At 39.6% G+C, this 25,284-nt stretch overlaps 1 protein-coding gene across 2 annotated transcripts in view; it reads left to right on the forward strand.

Annotated features, from left to right (window-relative positions):
• The window catches only part of SH3D19 (SH3 domain containing 19), a 49,237-nt gene extending 34,970 nt beyond the window's left edge, over positions 1–14,267 (forward strand). The window contains exons 14-20 of one of the 2 annotated variants that reach the window (XM_021698843.2): positions 2,136–2,194; positions 4,001–4,203; positions 4,666–4,718; positions 6,967–7,153; positions 7,567–7,664; positions 10,961–11,079; positions 14,166–14,267. In XM_021698843.2, the coding sequence (XP_021554518.2) occupies positions 2,136–2,194; positions 4,001–4,203; positions 4,666–4,718; positions 6,967–7,153; positions 7,567–7,664; positions 10,961–11,077 (717 nt within the window). In that variant the 3' untranslated portion in view covers positions 11,078–11,079; positions 14,166–14,267. Of the gene's footprint in view, positions 1–2,135; positions 2,195–4,000; positions 4,204–4,665; positions 4,719–6,966; positions 7,154–7,566; positions 7,665–10,960; positions 12,888–14,165 lie in introns of those variants that run through there. The other variant, XM_044912871.1, reaches the window with a different exon arrangement.
• The last annotated feature ends 11,017 nt before the right edge of the window (positions 14,268–25,284 follow it).

Below are 25,284 nucleotides of genomic sequence, written 5' to 3' on the forward strand. Positions count from 1 at the left end.
AACTCTTTGAAACCTTTAGTAAACAACAATTAAATAGTACCAGATAGTCCCAAAGGAATGTTTTCTGAGGTGATGGTGCCACTTATTTTCTTTGGAGTACATTTCACTTTTGGTTTCTTTCATCCTTTCCATTCCCATTTATTTCCATCTTAAAAAAAAAAAAAGATATAGGGGGCGCCTGGGTGGCTCAGTTGGTTAAGTGACTGCCTTCGGCTCAGGTCATGATCCTGGAGTCCTGGGATAGAGTCCCACATCGGGCTCCCTGCTCAGCAGGGAGTCTGCTTCTCCCTCTGACCTCCCCCGTCTCATGCTCTATCTCATTCTCTCTCTCAAATAAATAAATAAAATCTTTAAAAAAAAAAGATTTGGGATTACTAAAGTACTTTCATTGGAGGTAGTGGTCCATTCATGGTTTTTCACAATTTAATAACTTCAAATCTGATTGGAAAAATTATATATATATATTTTAAAGATCTTATTTATTTGACAGAGACAGCAAGAGAGGGAACACAAGCAGGGGGAGTGGGAGAGGGAGAAGCAGGCTTCCCGCGGAGCAAGGAGCCTGATGCGGGGCTTGATCCCAGGACCCTGGGATCATGACCTGAGCCGAAGGCAGACGCTTAATGACTGAGCTACCCAGGTGCCCTGGGAAAAATTATATTAAAACATCAGAATTTTTTACGCCCTCACAGCCTACAATATGTGAGTCCATATTGTAGAGCGCCCCAGTGCTAAGCCCGGGTATCTGTGAAACACGGAGAGAAAATCAGAATGCCATTTGAACATTTATATCAATAGGAAGAGTATGATTCAGTCCCTGATAGAACTTACTGATGCTGGAAGATATCAATAAAACTAGCTTAAATCGTTGAGCATTAACAGCTTATTTGAAGGGGAGAAAGCCAAAGATTTTCCATTACATCAGAAACCTAGGAAACAAAACAACAGAAAACCTGTATTTTTCAAATATAAATGAGTTTGAGTCTCATGAATTCTAAAATGCGGGTCTCAAAAATTTTCCAGTATATATATGCCCTGATTCTTTAGAGAACTCTTTACCGCATTCTCTAAGTTAATATTAAGAATAATGTTAGTTTTAGCACTCTTCCTCATTTTTCTTCTGCCCAATGTAGCAGTACTTTATTTTATTTTATTTTTTTAAAAGATTTTATTTATTTGACAGCGAGATAGAGCGAGAGAGGGAACACAAGCAGGGGGAGTGGGAGAGGGAGAAGCAGGCTTCCCGCGGAGCGGGGAGCCCGATGTGGGGCTTGATCCCAGGACCCTGGGATCATGACCTGAGCCGAAGGCAGATGCTTAACAACTGAGCCACTCAGGTGCCCCCTAGCAGTACTTTAAAAAGCACAGTGATCACACTGAAATCAGTCACACCAGATCTGCCACATTATTGGTATAAATGCCACTTGTAAGCCTACAATTTTAAAAAATTGTTTTAAAACTTTTAGAATTTACCAGGAAGGGTGCTGATTTATTTCACATAAACTTCAAAACCTTACTTAGTTTTCAGACTTTGTGCGTTATGGTCAAATATTTTATGACAACCCAGCTCTACTGAGCCTTGTAAATAAGGTCTTCTATAAAGTGCCTGCCACTTAATAGATGCTCACTGAGTACTCATTCCTTCCATATTCACACTGAAGGAAAAGAAAATGGTCCAGAGTGAGGAAAAAGAGAGAACCCACAAGTTTGATTGAAAGGTTTTATTTGGGGTTCAGGAAAGTCTGGCAGAATTCTACCAGTGGTTTGAAATAGGTGGGGTGGTGCATGAGTGCCTGCTGCCTAGTTTCTGTCTTCCGTCCTCCTCATCTGAAGTTTTCAATTTAGAGGATGTGGGAGAGAGAAAACCCAGTCTGGGGTAGAGTGATATCAATGTGCTTATTCCAGCAAATAAGTGGATTGATTCTCTATTCAAGAGAGGCTACATCCCAGGTTACATATTTTTTTTCAAAACGCAAAGTCTGGATTTCTTACCTTTCAGCACCTATGGTACTACTTCATCAGTTTAAGACTTAGACTGGTTCATTTCAATCCCATATTTCCTAATTACTTAGCCTTACATTTATTTCACTAAAATCTGAAAACAAAAAATTGTTGCCTTGACATTGTCTTTACAGATTGACATTCCAGAAGGAGGAAATGGGAAAAGAGAATCCATTTCAACTCACTGTGTTAAGTAAGTTTTATTTGTGTTCTTTTGCACAAAATGTAAAGGAGGAAGAATTACCAAACTTAAAACACTTCAGATATGTGTGATTATTCACCTTCTCAGTATGTCTTTGTAATTATGAGGAAAACTTGTTTAAAAAGCTTTAGTGGTGGGGGCACCTGGCTGGCTCAGTTGGAAGAGCACGTGACTTTTGATCGGGTTGTAAGTTCAAGCCCTATGTTAGGTGTAAAGATTACTTAAAAATAAAATCTTTTTTTTTTTTTTTAAGATTTTATTTATTTATTTGACAGAGAGAGAGACAGCGAGAGAGGGAACACAAGCAGGGGGAGTGGGAGAGGGAGAAGCAGGCTTCCCGCAGAGCAAGGAGCCCGATGCGGGGCTCGATCCCAAGATCCTGGGATCATGACCTGAGCCGAAGGCAGACGCTTAATGACTGAGCCACCCAGGTGCCCCTAGAAGGTTCAGCTATTTTTGTCACTGAAAATATTTTAACGCTATAGAAATCGGAACCCTACAAAAACTGCTAGACATTTTGCACTGTTTTGTTTTTAAGAGGAATGAGAAGAAAGTAAAGGAAGAGTTAAGTTGGAGGGGTCTTCCTTTCTGTCTGAAGACCTTTCCATGAATTTATATACCCTTTCATGCACCACTGTAATTCTTGGTGATTTAAAACACTGCCACAGTGCAACTCTATATTCCAGTTAGATGAGCAAATTAGTAGAATTCACTACCTGCTGAAGACTGTAAACCTGTCTTTGAATAGGTCAGACATAAGGAGATGCTCTCCAAGGACTTCAGAAAATAAATGCAAAGGTTACCACAAATAAGAAAACTTCTGATGTCACAATGGTTGAATTCTATTTCAGGCTCAGTTTTTCTCCGATTTTTAAGCAGTGTTTACTGTGTCAGCAGGTTGAATTTAAAGTGGGCTTTCACAGCCGCTGATCCATTGACCTGACTTAAATCAGACTTTGATTGGTGCCAGGACCAACCTTGTCTCTTCAGGCAGTTGCATCCCCTTGACTGTTGCTATTGAGACTTCCTTTCTAAAGCCTTAAAGCGAAGGTTTGGTATTAAACCATGCCTTCTGGAGACACGGTTTTATCTCTGCTTTTATCTTATTTTCAGTCACAGTTGCAGATCATTAAAAGATTGTTCTCATTCTCAGAAGTGAAGCCTTTTTAAAGGTGATTACAGAAATCATCTTTAGAACAACAGTGTTAAGACTGTTACAATTTTTCCAGTTTGTTTTCTTCAAACTTTGTGGTTGTGAAAATCATGTATCTATGTAGACAACTCACTGATGATTCAACATATATTGAGCATCTCCTCTGTCCAGCTGATGCCCATTGCATTCTGCCATGGAAGTTTCATGTCTTGCCCTGAGATTCTCAGGGTTGGCACTCCTAAAACTCAGTGCAGTTACGATTGAGAGGGTTCGGATTCAGCTATGGATTTCTGTGGCCCAAGCATACAAAGACATGGAATGAAATAAAGGTGATCAAAAGATATGCCAATGTAGACTGGCCCCTCAGGCACTCATTTGGAATTCTGCATGTACTCTGTGACCTTGACTTTAGCCTTTTTTTTCTTTAGCCTTTTGAGTGAATGGGTTCATACCTAAAAGGTAAGGACTATCATTTAGAAATATACCTTATTCTTTTTCACAGAAAATTTTAAATTATGCCTAGTGTATCTTGTTCCATAGTAACACAGAATAAATATTTGTTGAAAGACCAAATGAAGGTTTTAAAGCATTTTGAAAGTTAGTACTCTCTAGTTTAACCCATAACCATGATCTTCTTTGTTCAGAGGCCCAAGATGTATCGCTCGGTTTGAATATATTGGAGACCAGAAGGATGAGTTAAGTTTCTCGGAGGGAGAAATTATTATTCTTAAAGAGTATGTGAATGAAGAATGGGCCAGAGGAGAACTTCGAGACAGAACTGGGATTTTCCCCCTTAACTTTGTAGAACTCGTGGAGGACCATCCCACCTCTGGTGCCAGTGTTTCAAGTGAGTATGAAGAATATGGTTTTTTATTTTATTCTATCCTAATTCAACTAAACCAAATAATAGGATAATACTTAAGCTGATTAATAATTCATATTTTTTAAAATAGAAAGAAAAATTATTTTTAAATGGTAATAGTCATTATTGGGATAGCCATTGTTATAATCTCTCAAAGATCTGGTGTTGGTATTTTAGGTAATTAGCAATAGCTTCATATCAGAAATGGCGAAGAATCAAAAACTTTTAAACAGAAGTGGACTACCTAGTATAACTAATGTGTGTCCCCCACTTTACAGTAAAGAAAACAAGCCCAGAGAGGATGGTACCAGTCAGAGATAGCTAGTACATGAAGAGACTGATCTAGAGTCCCAGACTTTTTACTCTCTCTGCGGTTTTTCTCCAGTACTAGTACATGGTCTTTACATCTATCTAAAGTTTTAACTTTTTTCTTTTTCTTTAACATAGACACAAAGGTACCACCGAAGACCAAAAAAGATGATTATGGTGCAAATTCTCAGGTAGGCTGCTTGAATAGGCAACTATTAAAACTGGGTTTCAACTCTGGGAAGAATATTAAAATCATAATTACCAAGAGAAAATGTTATAAACCATTTTTCAATTCATGGAGCAAATGTTTGAAATAAATGGATAGATGGTTACTGTCTTTATTGTGTATAATAGAGCTCATACAAATGGGTTAGAAAGACATGCACACCCTGACAGCAAACAAGGAAAGAGACATGATTAGAATATTCATAAAAGAGATATTCCTGTAAGTGACTGATACTAAAAAATTTTTAAAGGGCACCTGGGTGGCTTAGTCGGGTGAGCATCCGACTCTTGGTTTCAGCTCAGGTCGTGGTCTCAGGGTCGTGGGATCGAGCCCCACATGGGACTCCATGCTCAGCACAGAGTCTGCTGGAGGTCCTCTCCCTCTCCCTCTGCTCCTCCCCCTGCTCCCCCCCTTCAAAAAAAAAAGATTTTAGTCACAAAGATGGTCGTAGTGGTGATGTTATAATAGGAAAAAATTAGAAGCAATCTAAATGTGACCATTATTAGGAGAATGTTCTGAGTCCACGAATACTAGATTTATGAAATAAATGTCATGGGAGGAAAACATACGTTATAGGGAAATTGAATATATAGCATAAAAAGACTAGGAGGAAATACACTTAAGTTGCTAACATGCAACTTTATGTGGTAAGATTATAGGGGGGTGGGTTTTTTCCCTACTTCTTCATACATTTTCCAGCTTGCCAAATGTTTGGGAACATTTGTATTATTTTTATAATGGGAAAGAGAAAAAATGGATTAAAAATTTTACGCTGTATAGCATGACTTCAAAAGTGTTAAACGGAATAGGAATATGGATGACTTCCGTTGTTTTTATGACCTATTTTAGAAGAGTGAGCCTGATGGGATCGTTGTTTATCAAAATATCACTGGTCATTGGGCTGTGTGTCTCTAAATTCTTTGATCCCCACCCACTGATAAAGTCAAACAGGAAAGAGGGTGACTACAGTTCTCCAGAAGGAAATGTGCACGTAGTGCCTGCATTTCTTGGGAGTTGAAAGTACCATTCTTGAAGATACGGTTACTCAAGTGCAGGAGCAAGAGGGGGTTTTGTTTATTGTTTTGTTTTGGTTTTGTATCATATGCCATCAGTGGTGGCGAACTTCAGATACGCTAGGCACTGTGCCAAGCGTGCTCCCTGCATTAACTCCTTCAGGCCTCACAACAACGCTTAGCAGCACTAAGACGAATCTGAGCTTCGGTCTAGAACCCAGACCTGTCTGGCTCCAAGCCTTTGCCTTTGCATTTTCCTTCACATTTTCCTCTCCTCCCTGCTTGAGCTCCTCGAACATAGTGTTCCCATCCTGACTTGGCAGAGACACCTTTTTGCAGAGCAGATCCTTCCTCTGATGTATGTGGGGTAAAGGCATTCTTGTTGGAGCATTCCATCAACTAGCCTACCACGTTTAGGTTATTACCCTACCAACCTTAATGCTAACTATACCTCATAAAATTAAAAGGATGAATTAATGAAGTCCCATATGATGGAATCTGATAGCCTCTGAATCAGGTAAAGACCTGGAATTAACATACCCATTCTGATCCTTCCTAATTTAGGTAAAGAAGAGCTTCACTGAAAATTATATGCTTCACCAGAATTTTTTCATAGTGTCATAAATACTTATACATAAATACCATATGCTTTTACCTAATGTTTTTAATGTAACTCATGTTACAGATGTTAAGATCACAATCAGCAAAAAGTTTTTGCTTAAGCATTGTATATACCTTAAAAGCAGAAAAGCTGCAAATCTCATCATATCTGTCATTTGGAATTCTATTTTAAGAAAAAAGTTATTGGAAACTTTTATTTCTGAAAGTTGGTAGCAGACATAAAGTCTTGGGTGATTTAATGATTTTTTTTTTTTAAGATTTTAATTATTTATTTGAGAGAGAGAATGAGAAAGAGCACATGAGAGTGGGGAGGGTCAGAGGGAGAAGCAGACTCCCCGCTGAGCAGGGAGCCCGATGTGGGACTCGATCCCGGGACTCCAGGATCATGACCTGAGCCGAAGGCAGTCACTTAACCAACTGAGCCACCCAGGCGCCCCTCTTGGGTGATTTAAAGAAGCCTTCAGGCTTTGAAATCTTTGACCCTTCAGCTTTTTTTTCCCCCACTACTTTTTTCAGCTTTATAGACATCAATGTCAAATAAAATCTCACATTTCTTACCGAACTTCCGGTTTGTAACAGGATAATAGTCTTTCTGGAGAATGGTGTGAAGCCCTTCACAGTTTTACAGCAGAGACAAGTGATGACTTATCCTTCAGGAGGGGAGACCGGATCCTGATCCTTGAGCACGTGGACTCTGAGTGGTGCAAGGGCAGACTGCGTGACAGGGAGGGGATCTTCCCAGCAGTCTTTGTGCGGCCCTGCCCAGGTATGGCAACTGCAGAAATGACTGTTACTCTCAGAGGGGAGCCCAAGACCTTTGGAATGATAGATATTCCTTTCCCTCCAACCATGCTCAGTTTAACTTGTTTGCCTGCATTTGAAAGAGTTGATTCATAAATGTATGCAAACTCTTTTCATATACTTTGTTGAAGATACGGGGGAAAATAAAGACAAAAATGCCTTCACTTAATAATAATGGCTAATTTTGTCTACTAAATGTATGCCGTATAGTTGTTCTCCTGGTAAGAAAACATCATCTTTTTGCAAGTTAAGTAAATTCAAAATTACTTGAAATTATTCTGTCCCAGGAGTGAGAAGTGGGGGGCTTCTTAAAATTTTTGATTTGTGTTTTAGTCCAATGTCTCTCTCTATATATTTAAATTTTTGATGTCTTCACAGCTGAGGCAAAAAGCATGTCTGCTTTAGCACTGAAGGGGAAGAAGGCCAAAGCCTTATATGATTTCCATGGGGAGAATGAAGATGAGCTTTCCTTCAAGGTCAGAATGTGTATCTTTTTATAACTGCATTAAACAGCTATAAATTTCGAATTGTCTTCCACTGAAGAGTGGAACATTTGGGTGGAGTATTGATCATTAGCCAGGGGGGAACAGATCTCAGACCCTAACTCTAATGGACAAGATTAGAGAAGGTGAATAGGGCACATTTAAATTATCAGCAAGGCTTGTTTAAGTACTTTTAAAACCTTACTGGCCTGATAGCCCCACAATCCCCAAACAAATTCCTTATTCCTAGGTCTTGTAACATCTGATCTCAACAATACTAGAATTTTCATTGGTAGCCCTAGTGAAGGATAATTCTCCCCATAGCTTTTGCAGCATGTTACTGTCATATCATTTGAAATCAGTGGAGAAATCAGATGGTACCTACTACAGTTGGCCACTGCAGCAGTCTTCATAAGACACTGGAGTCTTGTCCACAAAGATACTGACTACACTTTGGGGAAATGATCCCAAAAGGTTAAGTTCCTATGCAGAGGTTGCTTATTTATGTGTGTATGTATATATGTATGTAATCTTTGCACCCAGTGTGGGGCTTGAACTCATGCCCCCGAGATTAAGAGTCACATGTACTTCTGACTGAGTCAGCCACGCACCCCTGCAAAGGTTTTTTTTGTTTTTAGCAGCCTAAAATTTCATCTTATTTTACCGAAGAAGTGCCTCTTCTTTTTTGTTTGTTTTTTAAAGAGTAAAAACAGAATATTTCCATGATCCTGTTTCCCCAGCTTACAATTGGACCATGGTCAGAGGAAGGCACTCAGGACAGTACATTGGGACTGTTCCAAGAGGAAGGAGGGTGGGTTTAGCAGCAGTTGCCATCAGAACAGCCTACGTCAGACACTGGGAAATTCTCCATCATCGGATACTCAGCCAGAGGCAGGAATGCCATAGAAAGAATTAAAGCATCAGGGAGTGATTGGAGAAGAGGAAACTTAAAACAGCAGGTGCCCCACCACCTGTCTAAAACAAAACGAGGGAAACGAAGGTGATATTGGGAAGTCACGGAGTAAGGGGCATGCAGAGATAAATCAGTATAAAGTTGCTAACTTTCCTATTCTGTTATGGAGTTTTCCATTCTGGGAATTTCTTCCTTTTCATATTAAAATGTCATTTCTCTTATAAAATGCTCTTAGTAAATGATATTTCTTATGCAGAATTATAATTTGGTAACCTTGTATCAGTTCCTTTCCCCCCCCCTTAATTTCTTGGTTCTCAAAATCCAAGTGTTTGGGAACTGTTGCCCTTGTCCTTTTCAGTCATGGGAATCACTGGCTCAAACTTCATTCTTTTTATCTTTACGAAAAATGTTACTGCAAGTGAACAATCTGGATTCAAACTTTTTGGATGTTATTTTAGCCTTTGTTTAAGTTATGTTAGTATAAATAACAGAATTCATAGTATTCTCCAGAAAAAAAGTTGCCTTCATTTTACAAATGACTGACTATAAACAAGGTAGTTCTCGAGTTTTTTAGTTAAGGGATTCATTGTTAATCATTAATATTTTATTAAATATTCACAGAATATTAGTAGAACTTTTTTGAAAAAGAAATGTCCTAGCCATCAGAAAACTGACATGGTATGTTCATATGGACCAGAGCCCCCCCCCCCAAAAAAGTTTCAACTATTATGTTATAATTTAGGAACCAGAAGGAACTCATTTATAATAGAAACTTTGAACAGCCAGAATTTTTACGGATTTTGTCAGAGTAAAGTAAATTAATGACATTTGATAGCATTTTTCCTTTCCATTTTCCATAAAGAAAGGCCTTAAATCAAACCATTTTTCCAGAGGGCAGTGTACGGTGCTATAAATAAAATCCATTTAGCCTGATAAAGAGATTCTTAAAAGTAGCCAGGGTCATCCTGAACCATGAGAGAATCTTAAACCCAGATTCTAAGAAATGGTTAGAATCCATAAAGAACAAAATAGTTTCAGGAGATAATTTCAAAAATGATGTCTTCATCTGTTGAGGAATTATAATTCACACATGAATAAGATACACAGTGCCTTTGACTGACTTGATGAGGGTAAATCAGATGTTCTGAGTCAGGGAGAAGCTCTTTTAAAGACAGGAATGTAAATTTGATTGTGAGGCCCTAGAAGCATGGAATAAACCAAATGGTAAAGGAGGATACCATTATGTGGAAGAATGAATGTATAGTACAAAATGCTCAGGATGTTGAGGAAAGGCAATTATAGTAAGAGCCTTTCTTTCTTTTTTTTTTTTTTTTTAAGATTTTATTTATTTATTTGAGAGAGAGAGAATGAGAGAAAGCACATGAGAGGGGGGAGGGTCAGAGGGAGAAGCAGACCCCCCGCTGAGCAGAGAGCCCGATGCGGGACTCGATCCAGGGGCTCCGGGATCATGACCTGAGCCGAAGGCAGTCGCTTAACCAACTGAGCCACCCAGGCACCCCAGTAAGATCCTTTCTAAGTAAAAAATCCACTGTGAAATGTGATGGCTGTGTTTCCCAATGGTTAGCAACACCGGCCCTGAAACCATACTAGATTGGAATCCTGTCCCTACCACTAACTAGACATGCAGCCCCAAGGAAGCTGTTTAATCTCTCTGAGCTTCGGGTTCCTTCTCTTTAAAGAAGTCTATAAAAATCTCTCTCTCAAATGGCAAAGTAACAGTACTCTGGGACTGCAGTGTTGTTTAAATGAGTTAATTCCTATAAAGTACATAGAGTATAGAGTAGGACTATCTATGGTAAGTACATGGACCCTCTTACCTTCAAGTCTTTGCTAAAATGTCACCTTCAGGGGGGCGTTCCCTGACTGGAACTAATGAGATAGCAACCCCACACTTTCTGTCCTCCTGGGCCAGCTTATTTATTTGCTTCCCTACTCTAACATGAGGCCTTTATTCCTTGCCGTATGCGTCATACTCAGAACAGTGTCTGACACATATTGGGTGCTCGATAAATAATTGTTAAGTGAAAAAAATAGATATAACCTATATGACATTTAGGACTGTTCTTAAAGAAGAATTTTAGATTAGGAGTAGTGAATTTGGGGGGCACAAAATGCAAGCGGGAAAATAAAAGTGCAGTGAGGGTGATAACGGCGAAGGAAGGGGCTCTGAGAAGAGGCATGCAAGCAAATGGTGTCGTAAGGTCTAGATCATCTGTGGGGCAGATCGTTTAATCCACTGGGCAAATCAGGATCAGTGAGTGACATCGAGATAAACCATGCCTCTCTAAGGAGGCTGCTTACCATGCTTATTCTCAACAGAAAATAATCATTATTTCCAATTTCTGTATTCTGACAGGCTGGAGACATCATAACAGAGCTGGAATCTGTAGATGATGACTGGATGAGTGGAGAACTAATGGGAAAATCTGGAATATTTCCCAAAAACTATGTTCAGTTTTTACAAGTCAGCTAAAGGTGAAGCTTGACTGTGTTCTTTGGCACAAGAACTCACTTGAACTATCACTTTGACTATCAGATATGTTTTTGCACTATTTTTGTAAACCTTTGAAAGAAATATCTATGTACATGGTACACTAGAATTTTCTGAAAGCAGAATATGTCTGGGTTTTGTAGTCCTCTTTCATTCAGAGTAACTAAAACACGCACACGGAAACCCATGAACCACCCCGGTATCCTACCAAGGAGGACGTCAGGCAGGATTAGCAAGGCAGGTACACACTTCCCCCAGGGAAAGCGTCGGGTGCCGTGGCAGCATGGGGAGGCTTACGAGCAGATGTCGCACTTGGACATCTTTGCATCAGCACAAGGAAATTAACCGTGCTTCTTCATTTTTTACTTTAGTTTAAAAAGAGGACATTTTATATTCTCTGTGCTATAATTATCAGGACATGGTTGGTAATCTAAATTTCATTTTTGACATTCAAATTAATTCTAACCATTTAAGCGCATTATCCTTATTACCAGGGCAAATCTTTGCTTCAGGTGGGGCAGTTTATTAACTAGCTGGAGCCTTTATAAGCACTTGGTGAATCAGCTCATGCTCATCAAATGCTCCTTGTGTTATCAAGTATTTTTCCCTCTGTCCAAGGATTTAAAGGGGGTTAAAATTTGATGTATCTTAGTCAAAAGAACCAAAACCATCCTGAAATGCCTTGCTAATACAACTAACCCTTCCACATACCTGCTATACCTTCTTTCTTCCATGTATACTTTATGCTAACGGGGTTATTATAAAGCACATTTTCTGAATCTGCAATCATTCTTTCGACAATTACTGGTGCCCAAAGAAAAATTCATTTTCTTTGTGTTACCCCAGTAATACATAAAAACTGTGTCTTGTCATAGTGGTACATTATGAATCACATATATCTCAGAATACAGAGCAACTGTTAAGACAGAAAACACCAAACCCCCACAGCTTATTTCTTTCCACTATAATCGGAATGAAAAATAATTTAAGGAGGCCCAAGGCTGATACTTCTTTGGGTATTTTTCCCCCAACTTATTCCTGCGTAAATTATTAGAGTAAATAAAAAGCCACTTTCCTGCTATCCATTTGTTACACATTCCAGACTTAAGATAAAAGTGGTTCTTTATGTGACTGAATCAATTACAGCTTATGGGCTTAAGCCAAATAGGTCGAAGACAATCTTCCAAACAGATCAATGGAATAGAATTTCATTGGAAATGTAAAACACTTCCCCAACAACCTTCACGATTTTCTTCCATTTTTGAGAAGAGTTTCATATGCTTGGTCACTTTTTAGCTTTCGTCATTGTTTCCCACTGTCCAAAAAGTTAGGCAGCCAGTTGGCAACAATTATGTGAACACCATGTGGGGTTCTGTAAGGGAGGAGATGTTTGTCTTTGATGGAACTTCATCTTCCAGTTACCTGGTTATAATTGATTTTGGAGTATGGGAGCTGTTTTTCTTACATTTTGGTTAAAGAGGACAGTATAAAGAAAACTCTTGTCAAATCTCACTTAAGAGTAATTTCATGAGAAATAGTTACTTGGAGCATTATCTCCACTGAATTCTTATTTGCAGCAAGGTGCACAACAGCAGGAAGTGGGGGATGTGTCTGGAATAGGACATGAGGTATAATATTTGCCTGTGTAATTTTGACATCATATATCAAAGATCGTGAAAGCCTAGCTTTATTGGAGAAAAATATCCCTCTTAAATTTTGGCCTTGTGTTAGCAGAATGGTAAGTGCAATAGTTGTAAATCTACTTGACACTATAATAAACTGAACTGAACTTTTTAAAGTCCTTTTCTCATACTAGACTGAGTCTTTTGAGAATGGAGATGGTACCATTGTATCTCCAGCCCTTTGCATGATACAGGGCTCAATAAAAGTTGGTTGGTTGGTTGGTTGGTTGGATAACTGGTAGATTGGTTAGTTCGATGGAAAGCTTTCACACATAGCAATACTGTCTTGGATACACCAAGATCCAATATATTTCCTCTTTAACTTGTTGACAGAAATCTTTATTGAAACAAAATCCAAAGTTTTGTATCATTTCACTCCTTCATGGCACGTTTTTTGCTTGCCACTTACTACCCACTCAATTGACAAGAAGCCAAGATGTTGCTCAGGATGGGTTTTCATAGGTACCTTCTTGTTCTCTTATAATGATTGAACGTAATTTTTATACTCAGTGAATTTCATAGGGGAGAAATAGGAATGTATTCTTTTTCCTTTCCATAATTTTAGGTGAAACCTGATATTGTACATCCAAGCCTACTCAAACTAGAATCTTCAAATTCTTTTTCTTTACTGGGTGGAAACTAGAGAAGTTATTTATTATTTTAATTTTTTTTTTTTTAAGATTTTATTTATTCATTTGAGACACAGAGAGAGAGCATGAGCAGGGGGAGAGGGAGAAGCAGGCTCCCCGCTGAGCAAGGAGCCCGATGCGGGGCTCGATCCCAGGACCCTGGGATCATGACCTGAGACGAAGGCAGCTGCTTAACCAACTGAGCCACCCAGGCGCCCCTAGAGAAGTCATTTAATAAATTATTCTCATCCTTTTGAAATACTTAAAAGAGTTTTTTTAAAAGATGTCCTTGTTTACATAGTTGGGGGCTTAATATAATATATCTGTCATTGTGCTCATGGAAATCACAGGTTTTAAATATAGCCTGAAACAGTCATAGTGAAAAACAATCAGTGCATTTATCAAGATTTGTTGTTAGAACGAGCATTTGAAAAAAAAAACAAAATATTTTTCTATAGTATTTGTTATACATCAGTCTTAACAATAATTTTTTGGTTTTTATTCAGTTTCTTAGGCTTAGATACATATACCTAGAGAAATAGTGATGGATATTTGGGCTAATTATAATAGAAGATATTCATTATAGTCATTAATGGTTAATTCCTTTTTATGGTTAATTCCTTTAAATTAATGCCTGATGCACTTGGGCCATGTGATTCATAATTCAGTGCCATTTTGAATACTTAACAGTGAATTTTTTCAGAACTAATAGGAAATCATTTTCTAACCTATGCCTTTTTTACTTCACTGTAATTATAGAGGGGAAAAAACACAAAGCCTAAATCAGAACAACAGCACCATCTAGGGGCCTCTCTCGTAATTGCAAGCTCATCCTGTTAAACCACAGAAGAGTCGGCCTCAGACCAGAACTCAACCTGCAGAGGTTAAATGATTTGCCTAAGGTCATACAGGTATGGCAGAGCCTAAAGCAAAACCTAGCTAGCTCTACTGATTCCCAATTGAGTAATTTTCCCATTTGTTGTGCTAAAATGATACATTTCTCTTTAGCAATTAAACAAGTAGATTTGATCTGTTTTATTGTTCTATAAACATAACTTCTCAGGTATAATACATAATTAGAATGAGTTGCAGAATGTGTTGTGATGAGCACTGGGTGTTATACACAACTAACAAACCACTGAACACTGTGTCAAAAACTAATGATGTACTATACAGTGGCTAACTGAACATACATACATACATACATACATAAATACCAGTTTAAAAAAAAAAGAATGAGTTGCAGAGAATAAATTAAAGCCTTAAATTTATTTCTCTTCAAGAACATAAGAGAATTCCTGCTTAGCTTCTTAATTTTATGTAGACAGTTTATATTGATGTTACCTAAAAACTCAAACATGAACTGATCCATTAATGGGGATTCCTTTTAGGCTTAATAGGGAATTTATGAATGCTTGAAACATCAGATCATGAAAAGATGTTTCTGTGAGGCTGGGCTCTTGGCAAGAGCAAAAATCCCTAAACCTAGGTTTTCATACACATGTAGTGCAAAACACTGTTACGGTATTTTGGAGTCTAATAGATTAACTCAGGCACTGTTAAGCTAATATATTTATATTTCAGAGTCTGGGATACATTCTGGACTTTTTTTTTTTTTTAAAGGAATCTTAATTGTATGTAAGCCATGGATTGTTTCTCTTCAAATACTGTAAATTAGCCAATAACTCATTGAAATATTTTTCAGGAGAAGTAGTGATTCAAATTCCTTTAGAATTTAGAAAGGAAAGGAAGTTTAGAAAGGAAAATTACCTATTTGTTGTCTATCCTCTTTTAACAGAAATCAACTGACAGTCTTAATACCACAATACCCATATTTAGTTCTTCTTTACAATTAAAATAAAAAGGACAGTGACATTTATTTCTTCAGTCATAATTAAGTTTGTTTATTCAATAGCGCCCTGACTCAGAGGACCACTGAGGCCCACCACAATGTTCTCCCGATCCCAAGTAGCCAACAGCTGAAGAGCAGATTTGTTACTTCCAAAGAGCATCAGAGCATGTAACTAACCCTTCAGTTCAGTACTATACCTAAGAAAGCTCTATACAGACATACCTCAGTGATATGACCACTACAGTAAAGTGAATATCACAGTAAAGCAAGTCAAATGAATATTCTGGTTTCCCAGCGCATATAGAAGTTATGTTTACACTATACCATATTCTATTAAATGTGTAATAGCATTACGTTTAAAGAAAGATGTACATACCTTAACTTAAAAATACTTTATTGCTAAAAAATGCTAACCATATCTGAGCTTTCAGCAAGTCATAGTCATTTTGCTGGTGGAGGGTCTGGCCTCAATGTTGATGGCTGCTGACTGACCAGGGTGATGGCTGCTGAAGGCTGGGGTGGCTATGGCAATTTCTTAAAATAGGACAACAGTGAAGTTTGCCACATTAATTGACTTTTCCATTCATGAACAATTTCTCTGTAGCGTATGATGCTAATTGATAGCATTTTACCCAGAGTAGAACAGCTTTCAAAATTGGAGTCAGTTCTCTCAGACTAAATTTACGGAATATTCTAAATCCTTTGTTGTCATTTCAACAATCTTCACAGTATCCTTACCGGGGTAGATTCCATCTCAAGAACCACTGTCTTGCTCACCCTAAGAAGCAACTCCTCATCTGTTAGTTTTACCATGAGATGGCAGCAATTCAGTCCCACCTTCAGACTCCACTTCTTTTTTTTTTTTTTTTTTTTTTTTAAAGATTTTATTTATTTGAGAGAGAGAGAATGAGAGACAGAGAGCAGGAGAGAGGAGAGGGTCAGAGGGAGAAGCAGACTCCCTGCCGAGCAGGGAGCCCGATGTGGGACTCGATCCCAGGACTCCAGGACCATGACCTGAGCCGAAGGCAGTCGCTTAACCAACTGAGCCACCCAGGCGCCCCCAGACTCCACTTCTAATTCTGGTTCTCTCATTATTTCCACCACATCTGCAGTGACTTCCTCCACTGAAGTCTTGAAATCCTCAAGGTCATCCTTGAGATTTGGAACCACCTTCTTCTAAACTTCTATTCATGTTGATATCTGACCTCTTCCCATGAATCACGAATGTTCTTAATGGCATCCAGAATGCTGAATCCTTTCAGAACGTTTTCAATTTACTTTGCCCAGATCCATCACTATCTTTGGCAGCTATAGCCTTATGGAATGTGTTTCTTAATGAGAACACTCAAAAGTTGAAATTATTCCTTGATCCATGGGCCATAGAATGGATGTTGTATTAGCAGACATGAAAACATTGATGTTGTCCATCTCCATCAGAGCTCTTGGGTGACCAAGTGCATTGTCAGTGAGCAGTCATATCTGGAAAGGAAATCTTCTCTGAGCAGTAGGTGTCAACAGTGGGCTTAAAATATTCGGTAAACCGTGTTGTAAACATGTGCTGTCATCCAGGCTTTGTTGTTCCACTGATAAAGCACAGGTAGAGTAGATTTACCATAACTCAAAAGGGCTGTAGGATTTGGGAAATGGTAAATGAACATTGGCTTCAACTTTAAAGTCACCGGCTGCCTTTGCCCCCAACAAGGGAGTCAGCCTGTCGTTTGAAATTTTCAAGCCAGGCATTGACTTCTCTCTAGCTATGAAAGTTCTGGATGGTGTTTTCTTCCAATATACAGGTGTTTCATCTACATTGAAAATCTATTGTTCAGTGTAGCCACCTTCATGAATGATCTTAGCTGGATCTTCTGGAGAACTTGCTGCAGCTTCTCCATCAGCACTTGCTGCTTCATCCTGCACTTTGATGTTTTGAAGATGGCTTCTTACCTTAACCCTCATGAACCGGCCTTTGCTGGCTCCAGACTTGTCTTCTGCAGCTTCCTTATCTCTCTCAGCCTACATAGAATTAAAGAAGTTAGGGCCTTGCTCTGGATTAGGCTTTGGCTTAAGGGAATGTTATGGCTGGTTTGATCTCCCATCCAGACCACTCCAACTTTTTCCATATCATCAATAAGGCCTTTTCACTTTCTTACCATTCATGTGTTCCCTGGAATAGCACCTTTAATTTCCTTTGAGAACTTTACCTTTGAATTCACAGTTTCGCTAACTTTCATGCAAGAAGCTTGGCTTTTGGCCCATCTCAGCTTTCGACATGCCTTCCTCACTAAACATAATCATTTCTAGCTTTTGACTTAAAGTGAGAGACATGCAACTCTTCCTTTCACTTGAACACTTAGAGGCCATTGTAGGGTTATTGGCCTAATTTCAACATTGTTGGGTCTCAGGGAAACAATATAATAGTAATATCAAAGATCACTGATTATAATTCAGCATTATAAATAAAATAATAATGAAAAAGTTTGAAATATTGCAAGACTTACCAAAATGTGGCACAGAGACACAAAGTGAGCAAATGCTGTTGGAACTGTGGCACCGATTGGCTTGCCCGATGCAGGGTTGCCACAGACCAAATTAATTGTAAAAAACAAAAACAAAAACCACACAGTATCTACATAGTGCAACGAAGTGCAATAAAATGAGCTATGCCTGTACTAAGGAGAGACAGTGGTGTCTTCCCTTAGACATGAAATGTCAAAGCTATTAAAAAATAAATATACAGTGATGAAAAAATTATCCAATTCATTTATATATATACAGAGCATTGTAGGGGAAGCTGAATACTGGTGAGCAGACAGAGGCCTGCATCTTTGCTGGTCAGAGGGGTCTGGCTGTGCTATGAGAAGGCTTAGTTGTCCACTGCAATGAGACAGTTCGGGGCAAGGTCAGAGAGCAACAAAATATAGGGCGCTAAAGCACCATGCATCCAGAAGACTAGCTGCTAAGTGGGATGCTTGCCCCTATCCATGTGTGTTAGGCTGTTCCTGCTAGATCGGGCTGGATGGCTGCTACAGCACATTCTATTTGATGGACACAAGGAGGGACTACTTTATAAAGAGAATAAGGGCAAATGATGAGACCCAAGAAACGGAGTACCTCTGGAAAGATGAGAGTCAGAATTACACTCACAAATAGGACTGCCGAGAAGACCCTGCATACTGATGATCCCCACAAAGCCAGCAGCCAAATCACTCAAGCTGGTGTCCCAACTGCACAAAGTAAGATTTTCTTCTTTAGGATTTGGTAATAAGGACCACTGCCATCAGGCCATAGATGGCAGTAATAACCATAACCACCGGAATGTTGGACATTATGATCAGATCTAGCGTGATTCCTGGAGGTGATGCCCAAGCCACCATGCAGAGCCATACATGGAGCCAACGTCCTGAATCCCATGGCGGCCAAGAAGCCCATGACAAAGAAGTGTATTCCGGTTTGGTTCCAGACATAAGTAGGTATGAAGGAGTAAGTTCATAGTGTGGAAAGCATATCCCAGAAAGGGACAGACACTAAAATGCAGCAAGTCTGTGACCTAGCTGGTTAGATCCATTTTTTTTTAATTAAAGCATAATTTGCATAAAATGTATAGATATTAAGTATACAATTCTGTGAGTTTTGACAATTCTGTACACTCATAGCCATCAATAAACAGAACATTTCCATCACCATAGGAAGTTTCTCATGCCCCTTTCCAGTCATCACATCCTGCTCTCCTCCCCCACCACCTTCCCCCTGCAGAGGCAATCACTGTTCTGATTTCTATCACCAAAGATTCGTTTTGCCTGTTCTAGAATGTCATAAAAATGAAATAACATAGTATCTAGTCTTCTGGCTTCTTTGCTCAACATATTTTTGAGAGTCATCCATGTTTTGTGTAATACAACTTGTTCCCTTTTATTTCTCAGTAATATTTCATCATATGCATACATCACAATTTATCCTATTGATTTTTTTTCTAGTTTTCAGCTATTATGAATAAAGCTGGTATGTACATCCCCCACCCCCCAGCCTTATCATTGACTAGTAGTATTAACATTTTGAAGTCTTTTTGTACACATAGGATTTTGTTTCTCTTGGATAAATATCTAGGAGTAAAATTCTTAAGGGGTGAAATAGATATATATTTAATTTTATTAAAAAGCTGCCTGTTTGGGGCACCTGGGTGGCTCAGTTTAAGGTTAAGTGGCCGACTCTTGATTTTGGCTCAGGTCATGATCTCAGGGCCCTAGGATCGAGCCCTGTATCAGGCTCCCAGCTCAGTGGGGAGTCTGAAAGTCTCCCTCTGCCACTCCCTCCACTCACGCTCGCTCACACACTTGTTCTCTCTAAAATAAATCTTTAAAAAAAAAAAAAAAGGCTGTCTGTTTTCCAAAGTGTTGTACCATTTTACACTCCATTAGTGATATTTGAGAGTTCCTGTTACTCCAATCCTTACCAGCACATTTGGTTTGTTCTTTTTTTTTTTTTTTTTTTAAGATTTTACTTATTTTGAGAGAAAGAGCAAGAAAGAGAGCCCAAGCAGGGGGGAAGGGCAGAGGGAGAGGGAAAAGCAGACACCCCACTGAGCAGGGAGCCTAACATAGGGCTCCATCTCAGGACCCCGGGATCATGACCTGAGCCAAAGGCAGACACTTAACCAACTGAGCCACTCAGGCACCCCCAGCATTTGGTTTTAAACAGTCTAATGGTATTGTCAGTTTCTGCCTCTATAGTGAATTATATTTTCTTTTGAACAAAACAGTTACAGTTCTGCAAACAAAGAGCTAATGACACCTGCAATAATTTAACCTTGACTTCCTGAATGGTCTTAGCAATTGGAAGTTCACTACCCTTGCTTTCACACTTGCATTGCCTATCACAGTATTATATCCAACAGAGGATTAATCACCAATTAAATTGGTGTGACTGGATATTTAATACTATTAAAGAATTATTATTGAAATTTAGAAGTGTGTTAATAGGATTGTGGTTATGTTTTTAAGGAATTGTTTTAGAGATACATGCTGAAATACTTACTTTTAATATCTGAAATTTGCTTCAAAATAATTGAGAAAGCGTCAAGCCTGTGCAGTGTTTGACATTTTACCCAACTTATAAGCTGAGAAGTTAGCCTGTCACAGTTTCATGGATGCTGGCAAGACATGAGACTCCTGGGTCAGAAATAAAAGGATTTTATTACTCGTAGCAAACCAATAGCCGAAGCCTCATGTTCATTTGTTCAGTTTCCCACACCCTTCAAATCCCACAGAGGTAATGCAAAGGGCCCATATAATGGGTTGCATTACAAAAGAGGAACACTAAGATTTAGCACTTGTGTAGTAAGTGGAAGCAAGCCTGCTCTTTTTCCGGGGGCGGGGGGACATTACATCATCCCTCAAGATTGCTCACAAGGATGCAAACACAAGACTTGAGAAATGGCCCAGGTGAAGAGCAGGCAGAGAAGTGTATTCTTGGCATACTCAACGAGAACATGCAGGGATACTTGGGCTCTATAGCAGATTGCTTCTCACAATTCACTCCTCAGTGTGACACGTTCTTAGCCAAATCCGAATTTTTACACGAATATGCTCCTCCATCAACCACTCTGATTAATCAACAGAGGTTAGAATCTCACGGCACTTTTAACTTAAGACTGTCATCAATTAGACTTGAAGCAACAGATGAAGCCAACATGTGGTACTGACCTCATTCTCTCCAGGGTTCCACACTTAGCCAACTGTGAATAAGCCCAAGAGGGTAGCAGTAGCTCTTATTTGAGGCAGCCATGATGTATTCTAAGGCCAAGCCATTATTCATTATGAACAGTGCAAGTGAGTTTCAGCTAATCTGCTAATCTTTGGTGTCCTCGTCAATCATTAGGAGGGCAATAGATGGACAAAAAACCAACCCCTATCCCCAGTGGAGAGCCATCTCATGACCCATTTTTTTGCCCATCCAAAAATATAACCAAAAGGGCAAAGGTCACTTCAGAATTTGTTGTCAGACCTGATTGGATTATCATCACATTGGTTTGATTGAGTCACATGGACAGTGTCACCAAATAGTTGCAGCTCCAGTTGCCATTTTTGGCATTACCCAAAGCCACTCAGACATCAGAAGCATGTGATCAGCCCGATTGAATCAAGGTTGTGTTGATCTGCCAATGTGTACACATTTGCATTTGGGAGCTGCGGTTGATGGCCTCAGGCATAGCAGAATAGTTCAGGACCAACCATGTCTATATGAGTTTTCTTGTTTTCTTGGCACATGGACACAGATGAGAAACCCAGTAGCAGGTCAGACTGTTAGCTGCAACTGCCACATAATTGAGGTAGCAGTTTTGGATTAAGTTTAGCTGTTCTCAACTGGGAGCAGTTTTTTTTCCCAGGAGACATTTGGCAATGTCCAAAGACCTTTTTGTCACAACTGGGGGAAAGGTGCTACTGGCATCTAGTGGGTAGACGCCAGTGATACTGCTAAACAGCCCACAGTGCACAAAACGGCCCCTCACAACATTGAATTATCTGGCCTAAAATATTAATAGTGCCAAGACTGGGAATGATCTAGGTAACAAAGAGTACATTAACTGCTGCCCTGCCTGCCCGCTTAGGACCTCAGGTGTTCTCTCCTCTGATGCCAGGGGAGATATTTATAATTTCATCTTTTCTCCAGTCATCCCCACTTTCACCCAGACCTTTTGTCCTGATTATCACCCAGGAGGCAGCTGAGAGATGATCCTTTTCTGGGGATTGCCATATTCTGTGACGCCCAACTACCTTACTCAGGTATGTAGAACCAGGAGGAAGTGAGGGTGGTAGAATCAGAAACTTGTTCTCAATGCCCAGCAATGCTAGATATCTGTGGGTGGCAGAAAGGCATGAAATATCCTTCAGATACTCGGCTAAGTGGCCTTTGTAACAAAAAGTGCCCCAATGTCAGATTGTAAGTGGTCTGGAAAACTAAGAACATGGCACATATGGTATTAGTTTCAAGGGCTACAGTTGTGTAGTTGACCAGACTGGAACAGCAACATCATAACCTAAAAATTCATCAGCGGTGCTGAGGCATCATCAATTACCCTGAGTGGTGGCAATGTAGTCCAGTGGAGTCCGTCTGTCAGTAGTCAGTCTGCCTTCATTCACCTTGGGACACATGGGCCAACTTTTGGCAGAGTCACACGTCTGGCATGCATGAGAAAGAGTTTTTTACTCTGTGCACAGCCCTTAATGGTGAACGCGTTGCCATGTGTGGGGGCAGTCTGGGCAGTGCGGGCTTGATCGATAGTTTGATTCTACTAGGTCGTGTCAATCTGGGTGGTGTGGGCTTGATCGGTAGCTTGATTCTACTAGGTCATGTCAGAGCTGGCCTTTACCAGATGGTCCAATCAATAGCCACAATTTGTTCCCACAATTTACAGCCCTAAAAAAGGGATGTTTTTAATCTGCCTGAATAGTCTTTCAAGTGGCACACCAGATGGCTAGGCCATGGGCAAGGAGTCAGCAAAGGGGACTGTTCATCAAGGGAAGTACTGGCAGATCTATGAGAACCACCTTGAATTCAGCTCACTGAGCAGTGACCACAGTCACTTTAGTTTTGCATAGCACAATGAGTACCATCAGCTTTCAACTTAGCTGAGCCACCGGTGATTCAGATTGTGTATTTAGGGGATCTCTTCGAAGTGAGGGCCCCCATGAGCCAGCAGCTGTGCTTCAGGCAATGGGGTGGGAGACATGGTTTCCCGAGTAACTGTCACCACTTCATGAAAAATGAAGGTACTAAAGCTGCTCCAATTTTTACTTGACCAGGAAGGCCCATTTACTGAAACATGCTGTCTCCAACACCCAAAGCATCTAAGGAGTTGGGCCTCCTTTTGTGGCAGGTCAAAGAGAGTTCTCTTGATTACTAAAGGGATTAAACATTCTAAACCCACCCACAGTCCCACGAAACTAGTTGGTGAGCAGGCCCCTGAATTTTACTGGAGGTTATCAAACACCCCTGTTGGAAGGGTGATAGAAACCAGTCAAAGCCTATGAGATTAAGGGTTCTGACTTGCCAACTCATAGGACATCTATATAGTGAAAATACTGGACATCAAAGGGTAGAGGCCCTTGTGTTAAATCCTGGCCCACCCACTGGTGGCGAATGGCAGGGGAGTTTGTCCTATTAACACTTTTCTAAAAGTAGCAGTGCCCTGGATGGGATAATCTTTGAAACTTTACAGCACAAGCATGTACACATCAATCTCAGGCTTAGCAGCAGAATATACAGTAGTACGCTGGACTGACCCAGAGGTGTGCACACATGCACACATTTATTCCGAAAGTATAATTTTTCTCCATTGCAAGTTTTGCACAAACCCTATCAGTTAACTTGAATGCTTTATTTCCTTATTTATAGCAGGTTGTAAGATTTTTCTTAAAATCTTGGTCCTGTAAAGGACCAAGGGGCACAATTAAGGATACTATGTAGGCCTAATGAGCAGAAAATCTCCACAAAATTTTTATTAAGTTGAAACTAACAGTTGTAATTTTTTTTTAAATAATAGAAGTCTTTCTTTTGGGGTTGGTGACATTTCCCTTAGTGTTCAAGTCCGCAGTCTCCATCATCAACTGCAAATATTGACCTATTAATGCTGTTTGTAATGAGATTTTATGTATTGCGTCTTTGAAGGGGTCCTTCTCAGATAGGTGATACGAAACATTGCATTCTTACTGTGTCGCTACAGTGTGCATTGTGCTGCCCCTTAGTGTGGAGTGATGAGTGTGCCGAAGATGGCCTGTCAAAACTACCCAACTCTGCCGTTGCAGGGCCAAAGGCAGCAACTGATAGTATCTAAAGCTGAATGTGGAGCTGTGTTTCAAACTTTGTGTATACGGAGATTTGAATTTCATATAATTTTCACATATGATGAATTTTTTTTTTCACCCATATGAAAATGGAAAAACCACTCTTAGCTTGCAGGCCATCGAAAAACAGACACTGGCCAGATTTAGCTCATGGGCAGTAATTAGCTGACACATCCTACAAAAATACAACCCAAGGAGTTTATCACATGGATAGTTAGGGACTGCAACAGCTGCCAGGAAATCACAGGCAAGAAGTCCCCAATAAAGGAAACCAAATCAAGGGAACAGAACAAATGCTAAAAACCTTAATTTATTAAGGTTAAAAAAATTTTAAAAATTACAACTGTTAGTTTCAACTTAATAAAAATTTTGTGGAGATTTTCTGCTCATTAGGCCTACATAGTATCCTTAATTGTGCCCCTTGGTCCTTTAAGAATTGAAATTACATTCTCACAGAGTATATTGCATACCTGACACTATTCCATCAGAACAACTACCAAGATATATTTTATAAACTCACTGGATTAAAAAAAAATTCTTTGGGCTTCTAGCCAAAACAGAAAGTAACTTATAAGGGAAAGAAAATTAGAAAAATTATCATCAGACCTTCATTAGCAATGTTTTATGCCAGAGAAAATGCAGTAGCATATTTAAAATGCTCAAAGAAAAAGCCAAGGATGTTCTATCCAATAAAAGTGACTTTCAGATATAAAGCACACTGACAAACTGTACTAAACATGCAAGAATTCAGAAAATAATGCCACGAGAACTTCTGAGGAATTGACCAGAGAACAAGCTTCAAACAAATTTAACTACAGAGCTATTTTTTTTTTAAAGATTTTATTTATTTGAGAGAGAGAATGAGATAGAGAGAGCATGAGAGGGGGGAGGGTCAGAGGGAGAAGCAGACTCCCCGCCGAGCAGGGAGCCCGATGCGGGACTCGATCCCGGGACTCCAGGATCATGACCTGAGCCGAAGGCAGTCGCTTAACCAACTGAGCCACCCAGGCGCCCTAACTACAGAGCTATTAATGCAAGGACTGAAGTGGGCATTAAGGACCTATATACTTGTAGCAATGAGACTACTACATAAGGCCTAAAAGGGAGCAATGAGACTACTACATAGGCCTAAAAGGGAAAATAATGGCAGTGTGCTCAAGCAATGTTAACAGTACAACTATAAAAATTT

This window comes from Neomonachus schauinslandi, chromosome 2, assembly GCF_002201575.2.
Source record: "Neomonachus schauinslandi chromosome 2, ASM220157v2, whole genome shotgun sequence".
Taxonomy (NCBI): domain Eukaryota; kingdom Metazoa; phylum Chordata; class Mammalia; order Carnivora; family Phocidae; genus Neomonachus; species Neomonachus schauinslandi.